The sequence below is a fragment of the Aspergillus piperis genome, assembly GCF_003184755.1.
Source record: "Aspergillus piperis CBS 112811 unplaced genomic scaffold BO85scaffold_34, whole genome shotgun sequence".
In the NCBI taxonomy this organism is placed as follows: domain Eukaryota; kingdom Fungi; phylum Ascomycota; class Eurotiomycetes; order Eurotiales; family Aspergillaceae; genus Aspergillus; species Aspergillus piperis.
Genome location: NW_020291624.1, coordinates 104,085 through 126,444, shown reverse-complemented (window position 1 = coordinate 126,444; position 22,360 = coordinate 104,085). Strand labels below are relative to the sequence as shown.

General features: G+C 51.2%; 9 protein-coding genes across 9 annotated transcripts; 5 read left to right on the top strand and 4 right to left on the bottom strand.

Moving 5' to 3' along the window:
• The first annotated feature begins 1,023 nt into the window (after window positions 1-1,023).
• Window positions 1,024-1,807, top strand: BO85DRAFT_208859 (uncharacterized protein). The gene is made up of 2 exons (XM_025654602.1): window positions 1,024-1,708; window positions 1,761-1,807. Exon 1 carries the CDS (start codon window positions 1,205-1,207, stop codon window positions 1,631-1,633), a length of 429 nt encoding a protein of 142 aa, XP_025510104.1. The 5' UTR covers window positions 1,024-1,204; the 3' UTR covers window positions 1,634-1,708; window positions 1,761-1,807.
• Window positions 1,650-4,289, top strand: BO85DRAFT_384468 (glycoside hydrolase family 55 protein; the record flags this gene model as incomplete). Its single annotated transcript, XM_025656554.1, has 6 exons — window positions 1,650-1,699; window positions 1,761-2,044; window positions 2,101-2,522; window positions 2,572-2,937; window positions 2,999-3,475; window positions 3,537-4,289. 6 exons carry the CDS (start codon window positions 1,650-1,652, stop codon window positions 4,287-4,289), a joined length of 2,352 nt encoding a protein of 783 aa, XP_025510103.1.
• Window positions 4,290-4,966: 677 nt separating this feature from the next.
• BO85DRAFT_208782 (uncharacterized protein) lies at window positions 4,967-8,039 on the top strand. The gene is made up of 2 exons (XM_025654599.1): window positions 4,967-5,177; window positions 5,272-8,039. Exons 1-2 carry the CDS (start codon window positions 5,132-5,134, stop codon window positions 7,704-7,706), a joined length of 2,481 nt encoding a protein of 826 aa, XP_025510102.1. The 5' UTR covers window positions 4,967-5,131; the 3' UTR covers window positions 7,707-8,039.
• BO85DRAFT_208853 (Zn(II)2Cys6 transcription factor domain-containing protein) lies at window positions 7,952-10,209 on the top strand. The gene is made up of 5 exons (XM_025654601.1): window positions 7,952-8,131; window positions 8,190-8,489; window positions 8,534-9,145; window positions 9,193-9,333; window positions 9,379-10,209. Exons 2-5 carry the CDS (start codon window positions 8,430-8,432, stop codon window positions 10,138-10,140), a joined length of 1,575 nt encoding a protein of 524 aa, XP_025510101.1. The 5' UTR covers window positions 7,952-8,131; window positions 8,190-8,429; the 3' UTR covers window positions 10,141-10,209.
• Window positions 10,210-11,164: 955 nt separating this feature from the next.
• BO85DRAFT_208803 (putative G-patch domain protein) lies at window positions 11,165-13,370 on the bottom strand. Its single transcript, XM_025654600.1, has 5 exons — window positions 13,048-13,370; window positions 12,803-13,002; window positions 12,698-12,758; window positions 12,305-12,648; window positions 11,165-12,257 (listed from the first exon to the last, which is right to left on the bottom strand). Exons 1-5 carry the CDS (start codon window positions 13,154-13,156, stop codon window positions 11,238-11,240), a joined length of 1,734 nt encoding a protein of 577 aa, XP_025510100.1. The 5' UTR covers window positions 13,157-13,370; the 3' UTR covers window positions 11,165-11,237.
• Window positions 12,949-13,811, bottom strand: BO85DRAFT_507915 (uncharacterized protein). Its single transcript, XM_025664429.1, has 4 exons — window positions 13,682-13,811; window positions 13,244-13,599; window positions 13,048-13,123; window positions 12,949-13,002 (listed from the first exon to the last, which is right to left on the bottom strand). Exons 1-2 carry the CDS (start codon window positions 13,790-13,792, stop codon window positions 13,282-13,284), a joined length of 429 nt encoding a protein of 142 aa, XP_025510099.1. The 5' UTR covers window positions 13,793-13,811; the 3' UTR covers window positions 12,949-13,002; window positions 13,048-13,123; window positions 13,244-13,281.
• Window positions 13,812-14,662: 851 nt separating this feature from the next.
• Window positions 14,663-17,270, top strand: BO85DRAFT_408455 (lysophospholipase Plb1). Its single transcript, XM_025657398.1, has 2 exons — window positions 14,663-15,158; window positions 15,218-17,270. The coding sequence occupies exons 1-2, from the start codon at window positions 15,107-15,109 to the stop codon at window positions 17,086-17,088; spliced, it is 1,923 nt and encodes a 640-aa protein (XP_025510098.1). The 5' UTR covers window positions 14,663-15,106; the 3' UTR covers window positions 17,089-17,270.
• A 123-nt stretch (window positions 17,271-17,393) lies between these two features.
• Window positions 17,394-18,554, bottom strand: BO85DRAFT_524574 (uncharacterized protein; the record flags this gene model as incomplete). The annotated part of the gene is made up of 6 exons (XM_025665424.1): window positions 17,394-17,692; window positions 17,749-17,869; window positions 17,923-17,991; window positions 18,182-18,225; window positions 18,294-18,419; window positions 18,473-18,554. The coding sequence occupies 6 exons, from the start codon at window positions 18,552-18,554 to the stop codon at window positions 17,394-17,396; spliced, it is 741 nt and encodes a 246-aa protein (XP_025510097.1).
• A 724-nt stretch (window positions 18,555-19,278) lies between these two features.
• Window positions 19,279-21,163, bottom strand: BO85DRAFT_443393 (alpha-glucosidase; the record flags this gene model as incomplete). Its single annotated transcript, XM_025658874.1, has 3 exons — window positions 19,279-19,810; window positions 19,867-20,626; window positions 20,692-21,163. The coding sequence occupies 3 exons, from the start codon at window positions 21,161-21,163 to the stop codon at window positions 19,279-19,281; spliced, it is 1,764 nt and encodes a 587-aa protein (XP_025510096.1).
• Window positions 21,164-22,360: the final 1,197 nt, after the last annotated feature.

The window sequence follows — 22,360 nt, the reverse complement described above, 5'->3', positions numbered from 1 at the left end:
TCGGCACGCCAACTGCGGAGTTCTAGAGCTTGAACTTGAATTACCAAGCTATGAAGGCATAGCCCTACGTTGTATCGCACGTAGCTGCAGGCTGGCCAGCTCTCCAACCTCTCCGAAAACAGAATATAGGGATTCGACTCTAGTGAAACTGCGCGTTACGTTGGCAATCAAAGGCCGAGCTTCACCCGGGCCGGTCGCCAGGAAGCCACAATTCAATTTGTAAACAAGTTAAATGTAAGGAAATTATTTTGTTTTGGTCTAGTGGATAGTTGATGGTGAGACTGTAGCCTCTAGCAGAGTCGTAAGGGGCCAGAGTAGGAAATTCACTCCACCCCTTGCACACGATCGGGCAATCTTTAACAACACCGTCGAGTTCTCGGGATCTTTCTCCGCTACTGAATTGCCGAATTTGAGATTGAAAGATCGATAGAGAATTTATTGTCTCAAGTACGATGAACATACGATATATCGTATTTACAGCATGCACTGTCGATTAGCCAATGGCCAGGAACGTTCCTAGGAGATGTGAAGGTGGGCACTGCTAGTTAGTTATGTTTGTGGGGGTAGTTCATTAAAATGACGAGGCGTGGACAGCGTAAGCCAGGCCATCTTGGCTTATGAAGGTTTGAAGAATCCCGATTCAAGCCAGGATGGAAGATGAGGCATTCATGTACGAGCAGACCACCAGCCGACACCCTCACGTGACTGAAACGTCCATAACTCGGGCCCTGCCATCCAGGGTCTACGTGTTTCCCTCCAAGGTTGCGGGTCGGCATGTGTTCTGCGGCATGCTGTCTCTCATCCGGTACCTTCCAAGCCTCCCGCCGAGCTGTCTGCAATGATCAGCAGGCCACCAGACTACTACTATACGTGTGACACCACGGATGTTAACATGACTGTTTGTCTCGCTCCTCCATTCTGCACCTCAAGTCCGTTTCCTGTCGGGATTTGATTTCAACCTTTTTATTGGCCTAGTTATATCCCACATCTCGCATCACAATGCATCAGAGCGGATTTGCCTGCCCATTGGAAAGGGGTAATGTCCACATTGAACCTTCTCCGAGTGGATCTAGGCCAAGCGGAAAGGAGGATAGTTTAAGGAAGCAAAAAAAAGCAAAACATCTGTCCCGACCACATAATTTGTCAAACTTGAAATGTTGTCTTGTGCAATACGCAGTGCCTTCCATTCCCTGAATTGGACCCAATGCCCAAGTATGCGGATTCTATGGCGGCGGGGATTGACTGGGCCTGCCATGCCTCGGCCCTGTCCTGGTATGCAGGTGCAGGCTGGGCAAGTCTTCGGGCTCATAACCATGAATGGTTTCATTTAAGTCCGGCCATCGCCTCTTGTATTCATCGTCCTGAACCAGGCTACCGACCTGGGCCATTTGTTCTTCCTCTCGCTCAGGTCCTGTCAGACTGTTCCGATCCTAACGAGACAGTATACGGCCTGTTCGTTCGGATTGAATGGATTTGCTTCCTGTCGAGCCTTGATTTCTGTTGTGTAATTTCCCCTACACCACCCTCAAAAGGTCTCAACCATGGCCTCCCCTACCGTCTCCGTTCTTGTAACTATATTATGCATCTTTTCACTTCAAGTATGGGCAGTGCCCCATGGAGGATCGAGGAATAGCTCAGCCTCCCGTGATATGTCGCCGTTACAGCATTTTCCTCCAATTAATTACCAACCCAAGCCCTCGTGAGTCTTGTATTTTCCACTTTGTCTCATATCACGTGTCTACAAGTGCTGACTGAAATAGCGGAATTCCTTACACGATAAAGAACCAATCTGCGCAACCATGGCTTTATCGAACAACCGCCCCCATAACTCATTCAGCACTGGCTGAAGAAGATTCTCTATGCACGTCATCCAGTAACTCGTCTGGGTACTGGTATGAACAGATTGATCATAATGGACAGTCATCCTTCATGGATTCGAAGTACAAAGACAACTATAGTGTCTTCCGCAATGTTGTCAAGGATTTTGGCGCGGACAATACTGGACAGAAGGACGCAGCAGCAGCTATCTCAGCTGCAATCAAAGGTATGGATGAGTCGATCAATCACTTTAAGCCTTTTCTAAGACAGAACATCACATAGCTGGACCGTCAAATGGACCTGACCGCAGTTCCAATTCCATGGGTACTACTGGACAACCTGCTATCATCTACTTGCCAGCAGGAACGTATCTTATGAAGTCATCTCTGCAGCTGTACCTTGGGACTGTCATTGTAGGTGACCCCACGAACCCTCCAGTCCTCAAGGCATCATCAGATTTCGCGGACGATCATATCATCTACGCCAAGGATCCCAACTTTGGGGGTACGATCAATTTTTACCTCGGAATTAAGAACATTATCATCGACTCGACCGGGGTCGGGGCTGATAAATCCATCACTCTTCTTGATTGGACCGTTAGCCAGGCGACTCAGCTCACCAATGTCGGGTTCAATATGCCTACAAACACTGCCAAGCACGTCGGCCTAACTACACAATACGATTACAACAGTAACTTGATTCTGGTAATTGTGCTCTCTACTTTTATGATGACATAGCGCTGACAGCTTACAGAATGACCTTTGGTTCAAAGGCGGCGCAACCGGCATGAAGTTGAGTGGCCAACAATGGGTATTCAAGAACATCTCATTCAGTGGTACCACTACGGGCGTTCAGGCTGGAGGGACCGATATTGTTTTCTTGGGCTGTCGCTTCGAGCAGGGTACCCTGGGAATTGACGCGCAAGGCACATCCGGGTCTCTAACCGTCGTCGATACTACCGGTGTCGGCATGGGTACTCTTATTTCGTCATCTAGTTCGAACACTGCAGGAAATTCTATCGTCCTAGACAATGTTCAGAATTCAGGCGTCACGGTGAAGATAGGAGGACAAACCACGTTGAGCGGGAATGTTGCCAACACTTGGGTACATGGACATTTGGTAAGTTAATGCAGTGCGCCCCCTGACCAAGGAAGGCAGGTTGATCTGACTCAAACATTAGTATACTTCCAACAATGCCAAGTTCCAGTCCCAACAGGGCCAAACAGTTACTACTTCCCGCTCCTCATCGCTTTTGTCAGGGAAAAACTATTTTACCATGGCGCCGCCGACGTATAAAGAGTATAGCACTGGACAGGTCCTGAATATTAAGAATGTTCCTGGGATTCCGGTTTATGGGGACGGTGAGACTGATGATACTCGGAACATTAACCTCATTTTGTCCCGCTACAAGACATCTTGTTCGCTCATGTATTTCCCCGCCGGGACGTACATTGTTACGGATACCATTTTCGTGCCCGCTGGTACCCGAATTATCGGTGATGCATATGCCTCGACGATCAGTGCCGTCGGAAGCAACTTTGAAGATGAGTCTGCTCCTCGCGCCATGATCCGGGTAGGGTATCCGGGAGATGTGGGTGTTGCGCAAATTAGTGACATGGTGTTCACTGTGGCAGATGTTCTGCCGGGCTGCAAGTTGGTAAGACATAATCTCTTTTGGGTCTCTGTATGACGGTCGCTAATATGTCCTTCTGCTGTAGGTTGAGGTCAACATCGCTGCCAGGTCGCCTGGGGACGTTGGCTTCTGGAACTCGCATTTCCGCATTGGTGGAGCGGCGGGTAGCCAAGTGGAGAGTTTATGTACAGACGACCCCAATGACTGCAAGGCAGCCTGGGGGCTCCTCCACCTAACCAGCACATCATCTGCCTACATTGAAAACATGTGGGGATGGACAGCCGATCACGATCTCGATGGGGACAACCCGCAAACCATCTCCACCGGCCGTGGGCTACTAGTGGAAGGTACAGCCGCGACCTGGCTCATTGGCACAGGATCCGAGCACAATACACTCTACCAGTACAACTTTCAGTATGCCCGGAACGTCTTCACTGCAATGCAGCAGAGTGAAACACCATATTGGCAGGGAGCAGGGAGCCGCGCTCTCAACCCAGCCCCATGGCAGTATCTCGACAGCAGTGATCCAGACTTCAGCAACTGCGCTGCCAATGATAGCAAATGCCGCATGGCATTGTTTGAACGTATTTATGGCTCGTCCGACCTTTTCCTCTACGGTGGCTGCAACTGGGTCTTTTTCAACAACAACGGTGATTGCAGCGGTGACTGCCAGACCAATGCGATTGACATATCCAATTCAACCTCCATATACTTGTATGGAACAAATACGAAGAGCACGACCAATATGGTTCTCGAGGGAACCAAGGTCATCGCGACTCAGAGTGACAATGCCGGCGGTTGGGGAGGAGTCATTGCCGGATATTTGTATGATTCGTAACGGCAATGACTGGGGTACATATGAGTATTATTCCTATCCATAGTACTAATATTTAGTTATAGACTGGAGCACATGATATTTACTAATACAATGGCCGCAATTCGGTCGTATTTCCTGGTGTTTAAATGGTTTAAGATTTTATCATTTAAAGTAGATGTATAGGCGGTGCCGATCTAAATATATTTCTCCAAAATGTTAGTCTGTGGAGTCCGGAGTCTACATGCATTTGTGATGTTGGCTGTACTAACAATAATCCTAATCACGCATTTGTTACTTACACAAATAAACAACTTGGACCCCCTGGAAAACAACCTTCTCACTATCACAATATGAGGTGATGTGAACCGTGGGTGGGAAACCAAGGGTCTGAGTGGATCGGGCCGCAACCTACGATCGGGCGGTGGCTCTCAATCCAAGGCGATCCATCCATCAAGGGCCAACTCAACCCCCGTCACACATCCTTAGTCTCCCTGACAGTTTGAACATCATGTCTCGTCGACAATATCGTCCAATCAGTGATGACCATGTCGATGATCCCAAGGGCTAAATAGGCACTAATGCCCTGTGCTGTCCGATCGGCCCTTTGCTCCTTGGGCTTGTGGTGGCTGGGCCCGAGGAGGCTGGGAGACATAGTCGGCCGTATAACCAACCACCCCAAGCCGTGATACCAGCCCAATTCAGCATCGTCCCTTGCCTTTTTGTTTGCTGCACTTGCCTCTTAATACCTCGTGGGCAGGTACAGGGTCTGCATCTGGAGGAATATTCATCGGACACATCCACAATCCGCACTGCAAGTGAGCTGTTCACCGCATACATTCCTCGGTTGCATTTCGGCCGCCGCCATGCTCGCTCCGGGCTCTGGGAATGTGAGTCTCAGAACTGTCAGTTGTAAGTTTACTCTGCATAACCTTGGCACCCAGCCAAGGAGTAAAGCATGATGCGTCTTCGAAATCAGCCTGACCGATGACTGATCTCCTCACAGCTAGTAGACCACAATTAATGCACACCCAGTCACAACAGTCGATCGCCGCCTCCGACGACTACTACTCCTTCTCAAGTCCTTCCTCAAGTGCAAGATCCCGAGCCAGCGGCAGTCGACTCACCGTGGCGCGGTATGCGACACCAAACTCTCATCCTCCGTCTCGAACACCGTCTCCTAGCATCTCTCGAACGAATCTGGCCCCGCAGCCCGCTGGTGCACGATCGGAGCATTCTTTGAACGTCCCGAGCGAGAACAGGAATTTTGTTACACCCCCTTCTCAGACAATACGTGCAGTTGAGGAGGAAGATCCCGAGCCCAGCCCCATGTCAGATACCACGAGTCGCCGGGAACCCAGTGACAGCTATGCGGGGCGGCCGCCTACTCCTGGGGTGGATGACTCGCCATACATTCACTTCGCCATCAGTCAACTTACGCGTGACGAGGAAGTTGCTGGGCCCAGACGGCGAAGTTCGCTCGCTAGCAATGACAGTCCTCTCGAGCCACTACTCTGGGATGAGGGATTGGGCTGCTTCATTCGCTCGCCTGGTCAATCGGCAACACCACCAGCACGGCCACCGCAACAATCATCCGACTCTATTGGGAGGGCACCTCAAAGCTCGGTAGATCCAGAATCGTTTGTCGCCGTTGAACCCCCGCATGACAGTCTATTGTATCCGCCATTGGACTATGTGCCTACAGTCTTGCGGTCATGGGCACTGGCTGCCATAATCATCTGTTGCCTGCTAATGATTGCTGGAATAAGCTTCTGCAATGTATGGTCGCGGCGGCATGATGGGCTCTGGGACTATACTGGACTAGGCGGCTCGCATTACTTTGTGATGCAATTCCTACCCCAAATTCTGGGGATGGTCATCACTATCTGGACGTTTGTGATCCAAGCGGCAGTGTACAGAATCATGCCGTTTGCCATCATGGCTTCAGAGCGGCCGCTTGGTCATGTCCTCCAGAGCCTGCCTATCTTATCACGGAACTTTCTGGTCCCAGACTTCTCCTACTTCCGGCATGGCGAGGGAATAGTTGGTTTCACTTTGTTCACCATGTGGCTGTCGAACTTGATCACCCTACCACTGTTGAGTTGCCTCTTCCAGGCTAAATGGTACTTGATCGATGGACAGGGGACGTGGCGGTGGGCCTCAGTTTCGGCGGTTGGCTGGACCCTCGTGGCCATCTATGCGTTGTTGACCATTGGCCTGCTCCTGCTCATGTTTCGTTTTGTACGCACATGGTCGGGATTGATGTGGGACCCTGTGAGCTTGGCCGATCTGATTTCAATCATTCAGCGATCGAACATCTTGCACGACTTTGAACAATCCGAGACATTGCCAGATGTAGGCGAATCGCTCGACCCGCGATTCTTGCGATTGGGCTACTGGAAACTATCAAACCGTGCGGATATATTCTACGGAATCGGTGAGGTAGATGCACCAGTTCGGACACCATCATTGCACCGCAAGGAGAAGAATCTTCAGATGCAGTCACACGGCCTGTCAAGGGTCTCATTTGACGTTGAGCAGCATGGCCTCGCAGAGAAGGAAGAGTACTATCAACACCTGTATTCGCCAGCTATCCGTTATCGCTGGATCCCATGGTTCCTTCGCGATGGCTTTGTCGTTCTGTGGACGATAATAATTTGCGCCTTGTTTATTGCATTCGTGTTGGTCAGCTTCATCCACAATGCGATTAAAGACGGATTTCCTCCGCGTTTGCCAACTCTGCCGTCTACTGGTGCATTTTCCTCTTCCAACTTCTGCTACAGTTTCGTTCCTGCCTTGATTGGAAATGTCCTTTTCCTGGCATGGCAGCCTATCGATGTCTATTTCCGTGCGCTGCAGCCGTTTGCAGCTCTAGCTTCTCCGACCGGTGCTCGAGCCGAGCAGAGTCTCTTATTGTCTTACACGTCCTGCTTTCCCTTGCAGGTGACACTCGCCGCAATTTTAAACAAGCACTACAAGGTGGCCTGGATCTCATTCGTGAGTACGATGTCCGCGGCGATCCCTATCTTGGCTGGAGGGATGTTTATCGCCCTGTACCACCCGTCTGATGGGACGATCCTGATCTCTGCTCTGATGCCTGCGTTCTATGCCATCGTGGCTTTCTGTGCACTCTACATGGTGTCTTTCCTGTGCATATGGCCCCGCCGCTGCCGCCGCTTGCCACATGACATTAGCACTTTGGCTGATCAGATGAGCTTTTTATACCAAAGCCCATTGCTAGCAGACAAGATCCTGCGCGAGCCTAGGAGCAAGGCGGATCTGGTCACCCGACTGGTCGTTGCCCCTCCTGGCGACCGAGAGCATTCCATGTACGGCTTTGGAATCTATGTGGGTCGGGATGGCAAGGAACATCTCGGAATCGATCGTTTCGACCGTCCTGGCCGGGCCGATATGTTAATCACTACCGGCTATGCACGATAGGATGCTACTGAGGTGTCCTGAGAAAAGTATTCTTGTACGATGACTGGGTGGTTGTTTGCTGCCTGATTGCATATATGCGGCTTTAGCCGCAGATCTTCATGTTTGCGATGAATTATGCGTTATGAACATACCCTTCGACTTTTTCAAGATGACGCCTATTAATGATAATACGGTATAGCGATGTACTTATGATTAGATGATGATGTTTCATGATTTATGTTGTCTTTCTTTGCTTTCTGGGAATTGTGAACTTTACGATGGAATTTTGTACTTGATATCCTCAACAGCGTTGGTGGGCGATGGGCCCTTTACATGATCAATTGATATTCAGCTTAACATGACTTTCACTTCTACATGCTTATGTCTAATTGTGTAGCATTCAATGCACGACTATGCGAACACCTAAAATCTTATCGAACGATAAGGTACGCTGACTCATGCGCCACGTGAGCGACGATAAGGCGATCGGCTGACACCTGACAGGCCCGATTTCCTGACGGCTTTGGTCCCGCAACGCTGGATCTGTGCGACAACTAGTGAACATGCAAGCCCTGGCAGCCAGACAATCCAGTGGATCGGCCATCAAACTATGTGCTTGCTAGGAACCGTTCCAGAAGTGCTAGTACTTGTGCTTGTGTGGAACCACTATCCGAATCCGACTGCATACACCAACGATTAGTCCGAGACCAATCTTACCGCCTGATCGGAAAAGCAATTTACATCATGGTATACGGCGGGAAGCCAAGCACGGGGTGCCAGAACTGTCGAAAACGACGGATCAAGGTATGCGCACGGAACCATCTAGTAGTATATTGCTAATCATGTAGTGCGATGAAACTCGTCCACACTGCAGAGCATGTGTTCGGACAGGCCGGACATGTCCTGGCTATCCGCACCCTTTCGATGTCATGTTAAGAGACCAAGTAGCTTTCCACCGCAAGAAGCGAGACACATCTAGTAGAGTGTCTTCTCCAAAGATGAGAGTGGAATCGGTTCGATCCTCGCCTGCTCCGGTATCATCCAGCGATGCTTTGATCAGCACCAACTTTAGCGCAGATCTTCCGCAGACCGGACCACTACTGCGCACTGCGCAGGAGGAGGTCCCAAGGGCGTTGGTTTTGCCGACTGATGATACTGTGACTGCAATGTTCTTCAATTCGTACATCTACTCGCCTCGAGATCCATTAATCCTACGCGGGTTCATGGACATCTTGCCTGATGTTTTCTGCTATACTCAGCCTGGCTCTCATTTACATGTCGGCACTTTGGCCGTGTCGTACTTCTCCGTGGCTGCATGGACGGGGAATCGGTCTTTTCTGCAGACAGCACAGCAGTTGTTTGTCAAGGCTATTGCAAAGACGAGGGAAGCGTTGCAGGGTGACATCACTCACACTGTGGATGATATTCTTATGACCATTCTTCTCTTGTCTACTTATGAGGTATGTCAACACTGAGCTCTGTACGATGATAGCTAATATGACGGCAGGAGTTCTGCGCTATCAAAGAAAACAGACATCCAAGGAGGACACATCTACGAGGTGCTGTCGCTCTCGTGAACAGCAAGCGGCCGGAGCAGCGATCTTCGATTATATCGCTGATCTTAGAGAATGCGGTCCAGGTCCAGCTGGTATGTATCGTAGCCTTTCAGCCAGCCGTATACTAACTAAAACAGATCAAATCATCCAAAGGGCTGGCCTATCCGACCATGCAGACGCCGAACCAATGGCCCCTATCTCCAGCAGCACCACAATCAGCATCATCCCAGCTTCTAATGATCACCTCTGAGCTAGTCGGTCTCCGCCAAGCATGGGATAGATTCAACGAAGAAGGCACAAACCAAGTCCAGGACATCCACGACATCCTCGCACGGGCTTACAGCTTAGATGCGAATCTCGAAGCCTGGAAATACGCACTCCCTGAACACTGGAAACCACTCCCTGCGGTCCGAGTCCCCCAGTCCGTCCGGGAAGCCGGCATGTACAAGAACCGCTGCGACTGCTACACCGACCTCTGGATGGCCGGAACATGGAACTTTTACCGGGATTCCCGGATTGTCGTGCAAAACATCATACTCCGCTGTCTGCAGATTCTACCCGATGGTGTGATGCTGGAGCAAATACAGGAGACTATCAACCTGATTGAGACTCTCGCTCTTGACATCTGCGCCACTGTACCATACATTCTCGGCAGCCAGACGATGTCGGTGCATTTTAGCCCGCAGAAGATCGAGTACCCAGAAGCCGACGGACGGCGAGTCACAACGCCTCATTATCCGACTGCTGCGCTCGTGGGTGGATGGATGGTCTCATCTCACTTGTCGAATCTGGAATTGCTGTGTCTGAGCGAGGAGATGAATACATGGATTCGGGCGCAGAAGGAGCGCGTGCTGCAGATATATACATTTGGGGGAGAGGTGAGTCAAATAAGTATGTAATATACATAGCCATCATATAAGTGATTTCGATTCTCAAAAATTCGAATAATATCCATTTTGCCCAGGTATAATCCTAAGATGGTTCTAGACTCGGATAAGATCACATGACCCTGACTTTCCCGATTGGTCATCATCTCCGCAGAATCTCCAATCGCAGACAGTCAGACTCATCATTACTCTACAGGACATAAACCAAACGTCCTCTCAAACCCCATTACTTTATACCATTGTACCTCCAATCTCCTCTACAAACCGCAATTGTCACCACACCCACGGCCACAACGCCCACCTCACCATACAACCACCACCATCACCACCAAAATGCTCTTCTCCTCTCTCTTCTCCTCATCCTCCTCCTCCTCCTCCACCACAACCCCCCAAGAAACTCCCTCCTTGACACCCACCACTTCCGAACCCCCCTCCACGACAATGACAAGATCCCCCTCGGACGAATTCAACCCGCCGCTCCCGGCCCTCTGGACGCCCAAAACGAACCTCAAGCTCCTCCTCGGCGGCCTCGCCTTCTTCACATTCAGCATCTACAGCACGCGGCGGGCCATGAACCGGAAATTCCTCGCCAGCATCCCACCATACTACACGAGCAGCGTGTACCACAAGCCGAACGTCAGCGGCGGGGCGGAGGCATTCGAGGCGCTGCATCTGGCGACGATGAACGTGCTGTCGTTCGGGATGATGGGTGCGGGAGGGCTTTTGTACGCGCTGGATATTAATGGGGTGGAGGATATGAGGCGGTTCGTGAGGAAGGGCATGGTGGAGGGGGATGGGGCGTTGATGCGCGGGGAGGATAAGGAGTTGGAGAGGGAGGTGGAGGGGTGGGTTGAGAAGGTGCTTGGGGAGAAGTTTGGGAAGGAGTTGCAGAGGGAGAAGGAGAGGAGTGCTGCCGCTGCGGCTGCTGCTGCTGGTGCCGCTGGGGCGGAGAAGAAGGAGTGAGGGGGTGGATATGATGAAGATAGATACCCTGGTTTTACTGATGATCTCTACTCTTTTCTTGATTGTTTGTTATGGGATGGGTGGATGCTTGTATTATATTGCATTGCGTGCATAAAATCGGTGTTAGGAATTAACTACTGTACATGCTATCGGTCTAGCTGCTCGTATCGTTCTCGTGCTGTTTGCTTCGTCTTCTCCAGGAATTCGTCGTACCGGTTGCGCGTGTTGCGCCCGGCTTCTTCGGTTGCGTCTCCTAGTTTGCTGCCTTGCGCGCCTAGGCCCACGCCCTGGGCGTAAACCTCCGTGGCTATCGGCGCGGTCATGCCGGTACCTTGAGCGCCCAAGCCGGCACCGGTCCATCCCATCTTGCTGAGCAGAGATGCTCCCTTTGATGTGGTCTGTACTGGAGGCTCCTCTTCCTTTGGCGGGGGCGGAGCGGGTCGGTTCTTCCCTGAGGGCTTGGAGCCGAACGCCTTGCGCCGCTCTCGTGCGCGGTCACGATACTCCGTCGGGGCTGGGATGATGCCGTGCTTGATGAGCTTGCCTGTCGCCTTGGCTACCAGTTCTTCGTCCTGAAGATTTCCACGATGGAGTTGACTGAGCCGCTCGTGGCGATTGACTTCTGCTGATGATTTGAACTGGCGCATGCACAAGTAGCAGCAATTGCGGTTGGGATCGGCATAAGATTGGGATGGTGGAGCGGTTGCTTCGGATGGAGAGACTCCGCGGTCTGAGCCATGCTCTGTGCTCTTTTCGTCCGCGTCCTTCTTCTGGATTCCATGCAACTCGGCATGACGGTTGCTCCAGAATTGCAGATGCGATGGGACTGCCATCTTCTTCGCTCCAGCAGCGGCAGCCGCTTCCGCCTTACGCTTCTTTGCTTTATCTGCATCCTTGGACTTTTCGGATTGACCGGCTGGTTTATCGCCCTTGGGATTATCGAGTTCTGCCGTTGATACCGTAAGCTCGTTGGCATATGCCTCTTCATCCCAGTACATAAGTTTCAGCGATGAGTTGTTCAGAGGACTGAATGTGAATTTTTCGTTGCTTGTGGGATTGAGCACCGGAACAAATACACCGGCGTGAATGTAGCTGACCAGAACCGGTCTGGATGATATGGTGAACTTTTCGAACGAGTTCAAACGTGTAATAGCAGCTTGTGCATCCTATCTGGCATTAGAAAGCTTTGGTAGCGTAACAGCGACATGCTTACCTGAATAGTTGCAAATTCGGCGAATCCGTAGCGCCAGCTCTCGTTACTGCGACGGTCTCTCACCAGCAAGACACGACGGATGGAGCCCTCTCTGGCGCCAAGGTTGGAATCACCTGTAGTAGAAGCCACCTTTGCACCCTTCTTTCCATTACCCGGTGCCTCGTTCCCAGATGCAGGACGATACAGCTTGGCAACACCCTTGGCAAGAAGCTCTTCCGTTACCGAAGGTTCCAGTCCGCGGAAGAGCAGGAATTGAGAGGGTTGGTTCTCCGGCGCAGCATCATTGTCGCCATGGTTTTCCACCTTCGGTGCTGGCAACCCAGGAGGACCAGCTGGGCCGGCGTCTATTCATATTAGAATCGCAATACAAGATAGAAGTCGCAGTGAACGTACCAGGCCGGGGCGCTTGACATCTGAAGCATTTCTGGCGAGTAGAGTAATTCACAATTCCACACTGCATCCGTTAGCTCCATGCTTAGAGACCCCCGTGAAACATACCATCATGCAGTTCCAGTCCGCCTCTGCTCTCGCACGAGCACGGTCCTCCCTTTCACGGCTATATGCGATGCGGACCTTTGTGCCGCGGTCGTCCTGTGCGCTGGGACCATGTAGGTAGATCGTAGGAAAGTTGCGCTCAACGAATGCTCGGGATAAGCTTAGATTCCGAAACCTCAAGAATCCAAGTTGTCGGGACAGCTCTGCCACATGTTAGCTGCATCAGAAATAAGCTACATATCACTCACTCGTCTGTCGATCACGAATGACCCGAACGTCATCTAGGCCCTCAACATGATAAAACTCTTTCAACTCGTTGGTAATCTGTAAACCACGTCGACCGGAACCCGGTGACATGCATTCTCAGCCTCTTGCCATTAAAGGTGTTGGGCGGAGCACCGCTCCGAGTCCACAACAAAAATCAAGGGAAAGGAGTTGTCGAACGTCTTCTTCCACCATGTCCACCGGTAGGCCATCCATCATCACCTCTCTGCTTTCATGTCCGTAATGCGGTTGTCGGTTGCGGCGAGGACTGCGGCTGCGGCTGCGACTGTAGCTTCGGCTCCGACTGTGGTATCCCGGAGAGCGATAGCCCTCACGGTCGCGATCCCTATAAGCTGGTCTTCCTCGTCTTGGAGGAGGGGAGCGCGACGAGCGCCGTCGAAAGTCATCGCGATCCCGACTGCGGTAACGGGGTCTGGAGTCGACTCGGTCTCTGGAGTAATCGGGTCTTCTGTCCGCCGCGGGCCCACGGGGAGGCGAGCGTGAGAGATCTTCTCATGTGATTTAGTTAGTAACAGCTAGATCTGAAGAAGCAAATTGACGCTTGTCCAAGGAAAGCATGCGCTCTGTGCTACTGGTTGCGGGGAGGAGAGCGTATACCGCCAGGCGAGCGCGATCGGGATGGCGAACGATCGTCGTACATGCGGCCGTCCCGGTCGTCACGGCGAGGCATAGGTCTATGGGATGGACCAGGCGGATACCTGGCCTCATCCGGATGAAAATGAGACATGGCTGAGGTGATCGGATACAAGGAGATTGATAGTGGTGGAAGGTGAGCGGATCATTGCTTGAAGCCAGAAAGCCCCGGACTCGGCAGAATCTGACCGCCCTGCTGCATTCACGAGCCGCTTATTCAATCTCCATCACCCAATTTGTCACATCCAAATGTATTCACTCTGAATGCATAATTCTCAGTCTTTTCCTGATACTAGACTGAACTCTTGGTGCTATTGCTATAAAAATTGCCCTAGTACTCATTGTCTTATGGTACAACACCACATCAGTCTTCCCAAGTCGCTTCTGCGCAATATCATGCTAATGGCATGGCTTGTCATCTGACCCATAGTATGCTGCTTGGTAACTGTAGAGATAGCATCCATATGACTTCACTTCAGTTCTACGTGTAGTGATCCTAACTGTTCTTTTCCAATGCCAAGTGCAGTTCAGCTCTGACTGTCGGTAGCGAACCTAATCAGGTGGCTTTCCTGGCTAAAGTCTGTTGCTGTTCCTTCGCCAATAACGGTTAAGCCGCGGCCAATAACTTCCTGCTAGCGGCTTTCATTACTTCATATGGCATCCAACTAGGGGTAAACGAACCATAATGGACCGTTGGAACGACGCAGTTGCCTAACTGAGGGTCTCCACTCCAGCCCTGTTGTTAAGAGAGTCTTGGCAGTCAGCAATTCCGCCCTGTTGCTCCGAGAACCCTGTAGTTTATGCAGGATATGCGCTGACTGAAATACTCAGTGGCTGTGCTGGTTCATTGACGTCCTGTCATATCTCACCAGAGGCCATTGTAGAGGTTTCGTACGGAGGTCTACCCAAACATTGTTCCTCGTTCGGAAACCCGGAAGGGTCTGAGTTGCGGGCTGCCCCGTAGGGCTGAGCCTATGCGATGCCAATGAAACCACACAGGAAGATACTATTTTGGATCGCCTCAAATATTATTCTGCTGCCTGACACCACCCCCCAATCAGAATTCCCCGTTTCATGGACCCTGACGGGGTTTCTGCACTAGCTTAGTTGAACGGGGCACAATGCAATCACAACAAAGTCTTCTGTAATGTCTCTGGCAGCACAAGTCAGGGCCGACGATGTCTCCATGCTGCGCCTTGCCTGGCTTGGCCCTGCCACCTCAGATTTTGCTGTGCTCATTTATGTGCTCGGAGATTTTGGTAATAAATAAGCGCTAATAGTGTGGTCCGCTCAACAAGTTCTTATAAATTCCTTCGGAGCACCCTCATTTATCATGCACTGGGGTCTGTGTTATACTAGACGTGTCACTTGGTGCAACCCAGAGCAGACATGAAGTTTAATGCACTCTTTACGGCTCTAGCCGCCCTGGAGTATATCCAAGGTATTTCACCTATCTCGACCACCATCATGCAGCACTAACCCATGCTGACTCGCTCATAGGAGGCGTTGCTGTTCCCACAACCGCCGATCTCACATTTGCAGACGTTTCGCCTCGCGCATTGGACAATGCCCCTGACGGTTATACCCCGAGCAATGTTTCCTGTCCTGCAAACAGACCGACGATCCGCAGCGCGTCAACCCTGTCATCAAACGAGACAGCATGGCTCGATGTCCGACGCAAGCAGACTGTCTCAGCGATGAAAGACCTCTTCGGTCATATCAACATGAGCTCATTTGACGCCGTCTCATACATCAACAGCCACTCCTCCAACATCACCAACATCCCCAACATCGGTATTGCCGTATCTGGCGGTGGCTACAGAGCACTAACCAACGGCGCCGGTGCACTCAAAGCATTCGACAGTCGAACAGAGAACTCAACACACAATGGACAGCTCGGTGGTCTTCTGCAGTCAGCCACATACCTGTCCGGACTATCCGGAGGTGGTTGGCTCCTCGGTTCAATTTACATCAACAACTTCACCACCGTCTCCAACCTACAAACCTACAAAGAGGGCGAAGTCTGGCAGTTCCAGAACTCCATCACGAAAGGCCCCAAAACCAACGGCTTGCAAGCCTGGGATACAGCCAAGTACTACCGCGACCTAGCCAAGGTCGTGGCCGGTAAAAAAGACGCTGGCTTCAACACCTCCTTCACCGACTACTGGGGTCGCGCACTCTCCTACCAACTCATCAACGCGACCGACGGAGGCCCCGGCTACACCTGGTCATCGATCGCATTGACCCAGGACTTCCAGAACGGAAACATGCCCATGCCACTCCTCGTTGCCGACGGCCGTAACCCAGGCGAGACCCTAATCGGCAGCAACTCGACCGTATACGAATTCAACCCCTGGGAATTCGGCAGCTTCGATCCATCCATCTTCGGCTTCGCTCCCCTCGAATACCTGGGCTCCTACTTCGAGAACGGCGAAGTCCCATCCGGTCGATCCTGCGTCCGCGGCTTCGACAACGCAGGCTTCGTCATGGGCACCTCCTCCAGTCTCTTCAACCAATTCATTCTCAAGCTCAACACCACCGACATCCCCTCAGCCCTCAAAACGGTCCTCGCTAGCATCCTCGAAGAACTAGGCGACCGCAACGACGACATCGCCATCTACTCCCCCAACCCCTTCTACGAGTACCGCAACGCGACAATCTCATACGAAAAGACCCCGGACCTGAACGTCGTCGACGGCGGCGAAGATAAACAAAACCTCCCCCTCCACCCTCTCATCCAACCCGCCCGTAACGTGGACGTCATCTTCGCCGTCGACTCTTCAGCCAGTACCTCAGACAACTGGCCCAACGGTAGTCCGCTCGTCGCTACCTACGAACGCAGTCTCAACTCAACCGGCATCGGCAACGGCACTGCCTTCCCCAGCATCCCAGACAAAAGCACCTTCATCAACCAGGGCTTGAACACCCGTCCGACCTTCTTCGGCTGTAATAGCAGTAACATCACAGGCCAGGCGCCCCTCGTCGTCTACCTCCCCAACTACCCATACACGACGTTGTCGAACAAATCGACCTTCCAGCTGAAGTACGAGATCTCGGAGCGTGACGACATGATCACTAATGGCTGGAACGTGGTTACGATGGGTAATGGATCGAGGAAGTCTTACGAGGATTGGCCGACCTGCGCGGGCTGCGCGATTTTGAGTCGCTCGTTTGATCGGACGCATACCCAGGTACCGGATGTGTGTGAGCGGTGCTTTGAGAAGTATTGCTGGGATGGGACGAGGAATAGTACGGAGCCGGCGGCATATGAGCCCAAGGTGTTGATGACGAGTGCGGGCGTGAGGAACTTGGCGGTGTCGAGGTGGGTTTGGGGGTTGGTTCCGGTTGTGCTGGGGGTTTGGTTGATGTGAGTGTGAGTACGGGGGTGTATGCTAGAGATCTTATGGATATGAGGTTACGATAGATCTGAAATTCTCCGGAGATACATCCAGAAGGAATGTAGATAGGAAAGGATTGCATGCAATGCTCATTCATTAAGTCGTAAAAGACTCCAAGTCCAATACCAAGTACTGAGTTACAGCATCATCATCCGATCACTTCGTCCCAAACCATACCAAAATCCCAATCAGTGGAGTGCACTCCTTCTTGCTCTTCCGTCCCCAGTTGAAGTCATTGACCACACCAAAATCCGCCAAGATTCTCTCATGGCAAAGATCTAATTACCTTTCCATCGACACAACCCCCAACACAGCCCATGCCAGCAGCATCCAATCTTGCACGGGGCTGTACGGCTGCAGACAACCTGCGGGAGATTCCAGTCCACAAGGTCAAGAGAAGTTTCTTCGGATTCTTCATCACCATCGTTGACAACCTCATCCTGCTCACCCCGAGGACACTTAGCCATGCAGACATTCTGCCAGCAGCATCCCTTGCATGTTCTCTTGCTGCACATGCCGTCGGTGTGGATAATGTCTGTTGAGGTGGGGAGGAGGTCGATATCAGGCATGGAGTATCCTATATATATATATCAGTCGGTTGTTCAAAGGAAGAGGTTGTTGGGTTGGACTCACTCTTATGCATCTCCGGTGCTGGTGCAACATCATCGCTATCATCATAGACTTCGAGACTGTCATCGTCATAGACATCGAATCCAACGTCAAAATCGACATCACCATCCAAATCGTACCCATACTCCCCATCATCATCAACATCATCATCCCTCTTATCCATATAACAATACGTACAAAGCCCCTTCCGGCAACATCCACCCTTACAAGTCCTGCGATTGCACCTGGGCGGTTTGCCAGGAGATTCTATCACACCCAACTTTCGTCAGCTAACCCATCCTACCCACAAAGAATCAAAGAGAGAAAGAGAGAGAAGAAAATACTAACGCCAAGTAGCATCCCCATCGCCCCGCTTGGCCAAATCATTCGGACAATACGCGAGACAGAGACCGTGGTAGCAGCACCCGTTCCCGCAGTCTCTGTTCGTGTGGCATACCGGGGCGGTGATGTCCATGTCTTCTTCTGTGTGGAGGTTGGATTCTGGGATGTGTTTTAGTGAGTGGGTATGGTAGTGTGGGTGGGTGAGTTGAGAGAGGAGGGTAGGCTACCATCGATGAAACTGCGGACTAGTTCCGTGTGAACGTCATCCTCGTTGTGAAGACAGTAGGCGAGACAGAGACCGTTGTAGCAGCATCCGGTTCCGCAGTCGGTGTCCTTGTAGCACTGGGGGTTGTCTGGTCGGTCAGTATGTTGGTGCGAAGGTGGGAATGTGTTGGGGTGGGCTTACAGATGTCTGTGAAGCTTGGGCTGTCGGCTGGGATGGAGGCTGCTAGGGTAGCCAGGAGGGCGAGGATGAGGGTTAGGTTCATTTTGGATGTGGATTGTAGGATACGATTTGGTGATGAGGTGTTTATGAGGTCAAAAGGGAGAGGAAGGAGAGTGATGGGGGAACAAATAGAGTAATGGTCATGCTGGGGGGATTCGGGGTATTTGAATAGTGTTGTTGGTGTGAATACATGATGGAGATTGGGTGTTTAAGACACGGGATGGCCTATAGTGAAGAGTAGCACAGCCATGTTGGTTAATGGTGTTGATGGGTGGATTGAATGGTAGGCGTGAATAGGGAGGAGGTGGTAGCGGTTTGGAAATCAAGGGTATATAACGCATGTAATGGATAGCATGGGATTGACTTCTTTCAGGTGGTGAGTTGTTGAGTTAAGATGCTCGCATACAGTCTGGTCGCATTGGAGGTAAGAACGTATTTAGTACTTCATCTATGTCCCACAGGAGGAAACATCGGGGAGGCGAGGAGCTCGTGTGATGGCTGTCAATGTAGTACATAGTGTCCTGGGGAACGGACTATTAATAGTAACAGGGTATGAATTTGAGCCTCTTTCACTTGCCGTATATGCCTCGATGTTTGATTATTGAGCTAGTTATGAGGCTTCATCGCAGGCATGAGCTGAGCAGAGCATCGTAAGACTTATAATCAAGAATACTAGTAACTAGAAATGTTCATTCAATGGCCAAGTCTAGAGGCTGCACTATATATCCACCAAGCCTTATGCGCATATAGCATCTCCAATCATAATTTTAAGCCTCTACCAACAGAACAACTGCTTCATACGGGCGTAGAGACCACTTCTGTCCCGAGAACCGCCCCTTCGCCGCTTCAGCGCTTTCATAGGAGTTCAAAACGACGTCCTTGACTCCCTTCACGCCATTGGCAGTAGCATCCCACTCCAATGTGTTTTCAGTCCAATTAGTGAGAACCAGGGCCTTCTGGTTTTCGTACTGACGAGAGTAGGCAAAGATCTCCTGGCTGTCCTTATCTACCAAGTCGTAATCGCCATAAACAAAGATGTCGAGGTATTTCTTGCGCAGTCCCAGGACGGTAGCCCAGTAATGGTAGATCGAGTTCGGGTCATTGACCTGTGCTTCAGCATTGAAGCGGACATAGTCCGGGTTGACAGACATCCAAGGCTTCGCGTTGGGGCCGGTGAATCCACCGTTCGGTGCGCTTGACCACTGCACCGGTGTGCGGCCGTTGTCTCGGGATTTCTTCTGATACTCTTGACGGGCGCTCATCTGGGCCTCGATGTCATCGGGCCTGTACTTGAGAAGTCTATCATTGAGAGCAATTAGTGCATAGTTTCGATATGTAATGAAGAGAAATCATACCGATGCCAGTGGTTCAGGCAGTCAATGTCCTTGTACTCGTTCATGTCCCATTCAATGGGAACGTTCCTCATTCCAATTTCCTGACCCTGGTACACAAATGGCGTACCAGACTGCAGCGCAAGAACCGTCGCAAGCATTTTACCTGCTTCCGTGCGGAACTCCTCCTTTGCCTGTGCATAGCGATCAATCGAGCGCGGCTGATCGTGGTTCTCCCAGTAAAGAGCGTTCCACCCATCATTATTGTACATGAACTTCTGCCACGTCTCAAAGAAAGCCTTCAGATCAGTAAGCTTCCAGCTCCCGGGCTCGAACTTGTCGTAAGTTCCGTGGTCAATGTCCACATGTTCAAAGTTGAAAATCATGTTGATCTCGTTCCGGTCGTAGCGCACAGCGCGAAGCACCTCCTCGGTGTCTCTAACGAAGGGCATCTCGCCGACACTGAAGGCGTCATACTCCTTCAGAATCTTACCCAGATCCGCAAGGTATTCATGCAGTCTCGGCCCATTGGCGTAGTATTTGTCTCCCCACTGCCAAGGGGTACGAGGGTCCTTCACAGGAGCGTCCGGGAAGCGTTGGTCTTTGCTGATGAAGTTGATGACATCCATGCGGAATCCGTCCGCGCCTTTGTCTAGCCAGAAGCGCATGATATCGTGAACCGCCTTGCGGACGGGCGGGTGCTCCCAATTGAGATCGGGCTGTTCTACCGCATAGAGGTGGAGGTAGTATTCCTGCGTGTGCTCGTCCCATTCCCAGGCACTACCTACAAAGTGCGTCAGAACACTCAATAAAAATATAGAATAACCCTAATCTAAGCATCGGACTCACCCTGAAAATGCGACACCCAGTTATTGGGCGGGTGCCGATTACCCTGCTCATCATACCTGGCCGGCTTCCACACATACCAATTGCGATACTCATTATCCTTGGAGCTGCGCGACTGCTTGAACCACTCATTCTGATCACTAGTGTGGTTGACCACAAGGTCCATAAGGAGCTTCATGCCCCGCTCGTGGCACCCCTGGATCAGTTTTTCGACATCCGCGACCGTGCCGTACTCATCCGCAATGCTATAGTAATCGGCAATATCATAGCCCATATCCACCTGGGGCGATTTGTATGAAGGACACAACCAAACAATGTCCACACCTATATTCTTGATATAGTCCAGCTTGGAGATGATTCCGGGAATGTCGCCGATGCCATCATCATTGGAATCTTTGTAAGATGCAGGCCAGATCTGATAAACGGAGCATTCTTTCCACCAGGCGCGGTGAATCTGGGAGGCGGATTTGGCCATTATGCTGGTTGTTTAGGTGGTTTTTGGTGTGTTCGGAACGTTGGTGAGAGAAGGAGCTGTCGTGTCCTTATCAGGAGCTCGAGAGGTCAGAGGGGAACAGGAAATTGGCTGATCTGCCCCTCGATTGATGGGCACCGCGGGGCAGTCGCTGCTTCATCTCATTCATCGACGCTCGTGCGGAGAAATTCTCGGTGGGTTCGCCATCCACCGGTCGCACATTGTCTGCCACTCACACCCCACGATGTGGTGGACCAGCTTTTGGGATGGTTGAGAGGACCGTTACGTGGAAGGTTCAAGACACCCACTTCCGTTGTACCTGGGATGGGAGGTGATGTTCTGAGACACTCTGGCTCATTAGAAGGTCTCCGCACCAGCTCCGGCTCCGCTCATCACCACCATCCGAGGTACTCTACACAGTGATTGATCGCAATATTCTCAAAGATTCCCCATCATACTGCTAAATTGTACATATATTTAACATTGGTTGAGAAAAGCGTCCGATGATTATAGCAACCGTGAAAGTCTGGCATATGAGTATTGTTGCCTCGAAAATCCCAACCACGGGTATCCCGGGGAAGGCTTGCTAGCAACAGCTCCAAGTTGCACAGGTTTGAGGGATCTGTGGATGGTATAGCTTGGGTTGCAGTTCGTGCTCCATATACTCACAGCGGCCAAAGCTACGATTAGCCAAGACGACCCTGCTCTTCGGAACCAATAACATAGTCCCATGTCAGCTATGCAGATGTAAGAATCCTGGCCATGCTGGGCGGGGTCGGTGGGCAAGCTTGGTGGGAAAGACACATATCTGGATTCATTGAAGTCTCGAAATGCAGTCTGTTTCGGCTGCGGTGCTGTCGAACAGTTGCTTTGAGGTATAGGAAGTAATAGCTTTAATCATAAACTCCCAAAACATACTCACGTGGCCAGTGGTCTAAAGCGTTACCCAGCGAATCAGGCGTAACATCATAAATGGAATGGTAACGTATTGGAATATTTTAGGAGAAATCTTGGGAGGTTTCTGTAAATTAATTGAAGACTAAGATAACCTCCTCGGCTTTATTCAGCTCGTCACACTGCATTGGCTTGCACCACAGCCATCGTAGCATCAACTAATAATGAAACGCATAACATCGATCGAATAAGAATGAGGAAATATATATACTGCATATCATCGTACATCTGTCGCCATCGTCATCC

Coding starts and splice junctions, on each gene's coding strand:
- BO85DRAFT_408455 (XM_025657398.1), top strand. CDS start 15,107: ATGAAGTTTAATGCACTCTTTACGGCTCTAGCCGCCCTGGAGTATATC. Junction 15,159..15,217: donor CGCCCTGGAGTATATCCAAG/GTATTTCACCTA, acceptor ACTCGCTCATAG/GAGGCGTTGCTGTTCCCACA.
- BO85DRAFT_507915 (XM_025664429.1), bottom strand. CDS start 13,792: ATGAGGCCAGGTATCCGCCTGGTCCATCCCATAGACCTATGCCTCGCC. Junction 13,600..13,681: donor CCGATCGCGCTCGCCTGGCG/GTATACGCTCTC, acceptor CTTCAGATCTAG/CTGTTACTAACTAAATCACA.
- BO85DRAFT_208859 (XM_025654602.1), top strand. CDS start 1,205: ATGCCCAAGTATGCGGATTCTATGGCGGCGGGGATTGACTGGGCCTGC.
- BO85DRAFT_208782 (XM_025654599.1), top strand. CDS start 5,132: ATGCTCGCTCCGGGCTCTGGGAATGTGAGTCTCAGAACTGTCAGTT. Junction 5,178..5,271: donor GAGTCTCAGAACTGTCAGTT/GTAAGTTTACTC, acceptor ATCTCCTCACAG/CTAGTAGACCACAATTAATG.
- BO85DRAFT_208803 (XM_025654600.1), bottom strand. CDS start 13,156: ATGTCACCGGGTTCCGGTCGACGTGGTTTACAGATTACCAACGAGTTG. Junction 13,003..13,047: donor CATTCGTGATCGACAGACGA/GTGAGTGATATG, acceptor AACATGTGGCAG/AGCTGTCCCGACAACTTGGA. Junction 12,649..12,697: donor ATGTCAAGCGCCCCGGCCTG/GTACGTTCACTG, acceptor TAATATGAATAG/ACGCCGGCCCAGCTGGTCCT.
- BO85DRAFT_208853 (XM_025654601.1), top strand. CDS start 8,430: ATGGTATACGGCGGGAAGCCAAGCACGGGGTGCCAGAACTGTCGAAAA. Junction 8,490..8,533: donor GTCGAAAACGACGGATCAAG/GTATGCGCACGG, acceptor CTAATCATGTAG/TGCGATGAAACTCGTCCACA. Junction 9,146..9,192: donor TTCTCTTGTCTACTTATGAG/GTATGTCAACAC, acceptor ATATGACGGCAG/GAGTTCTGCGCTATCAAAGA.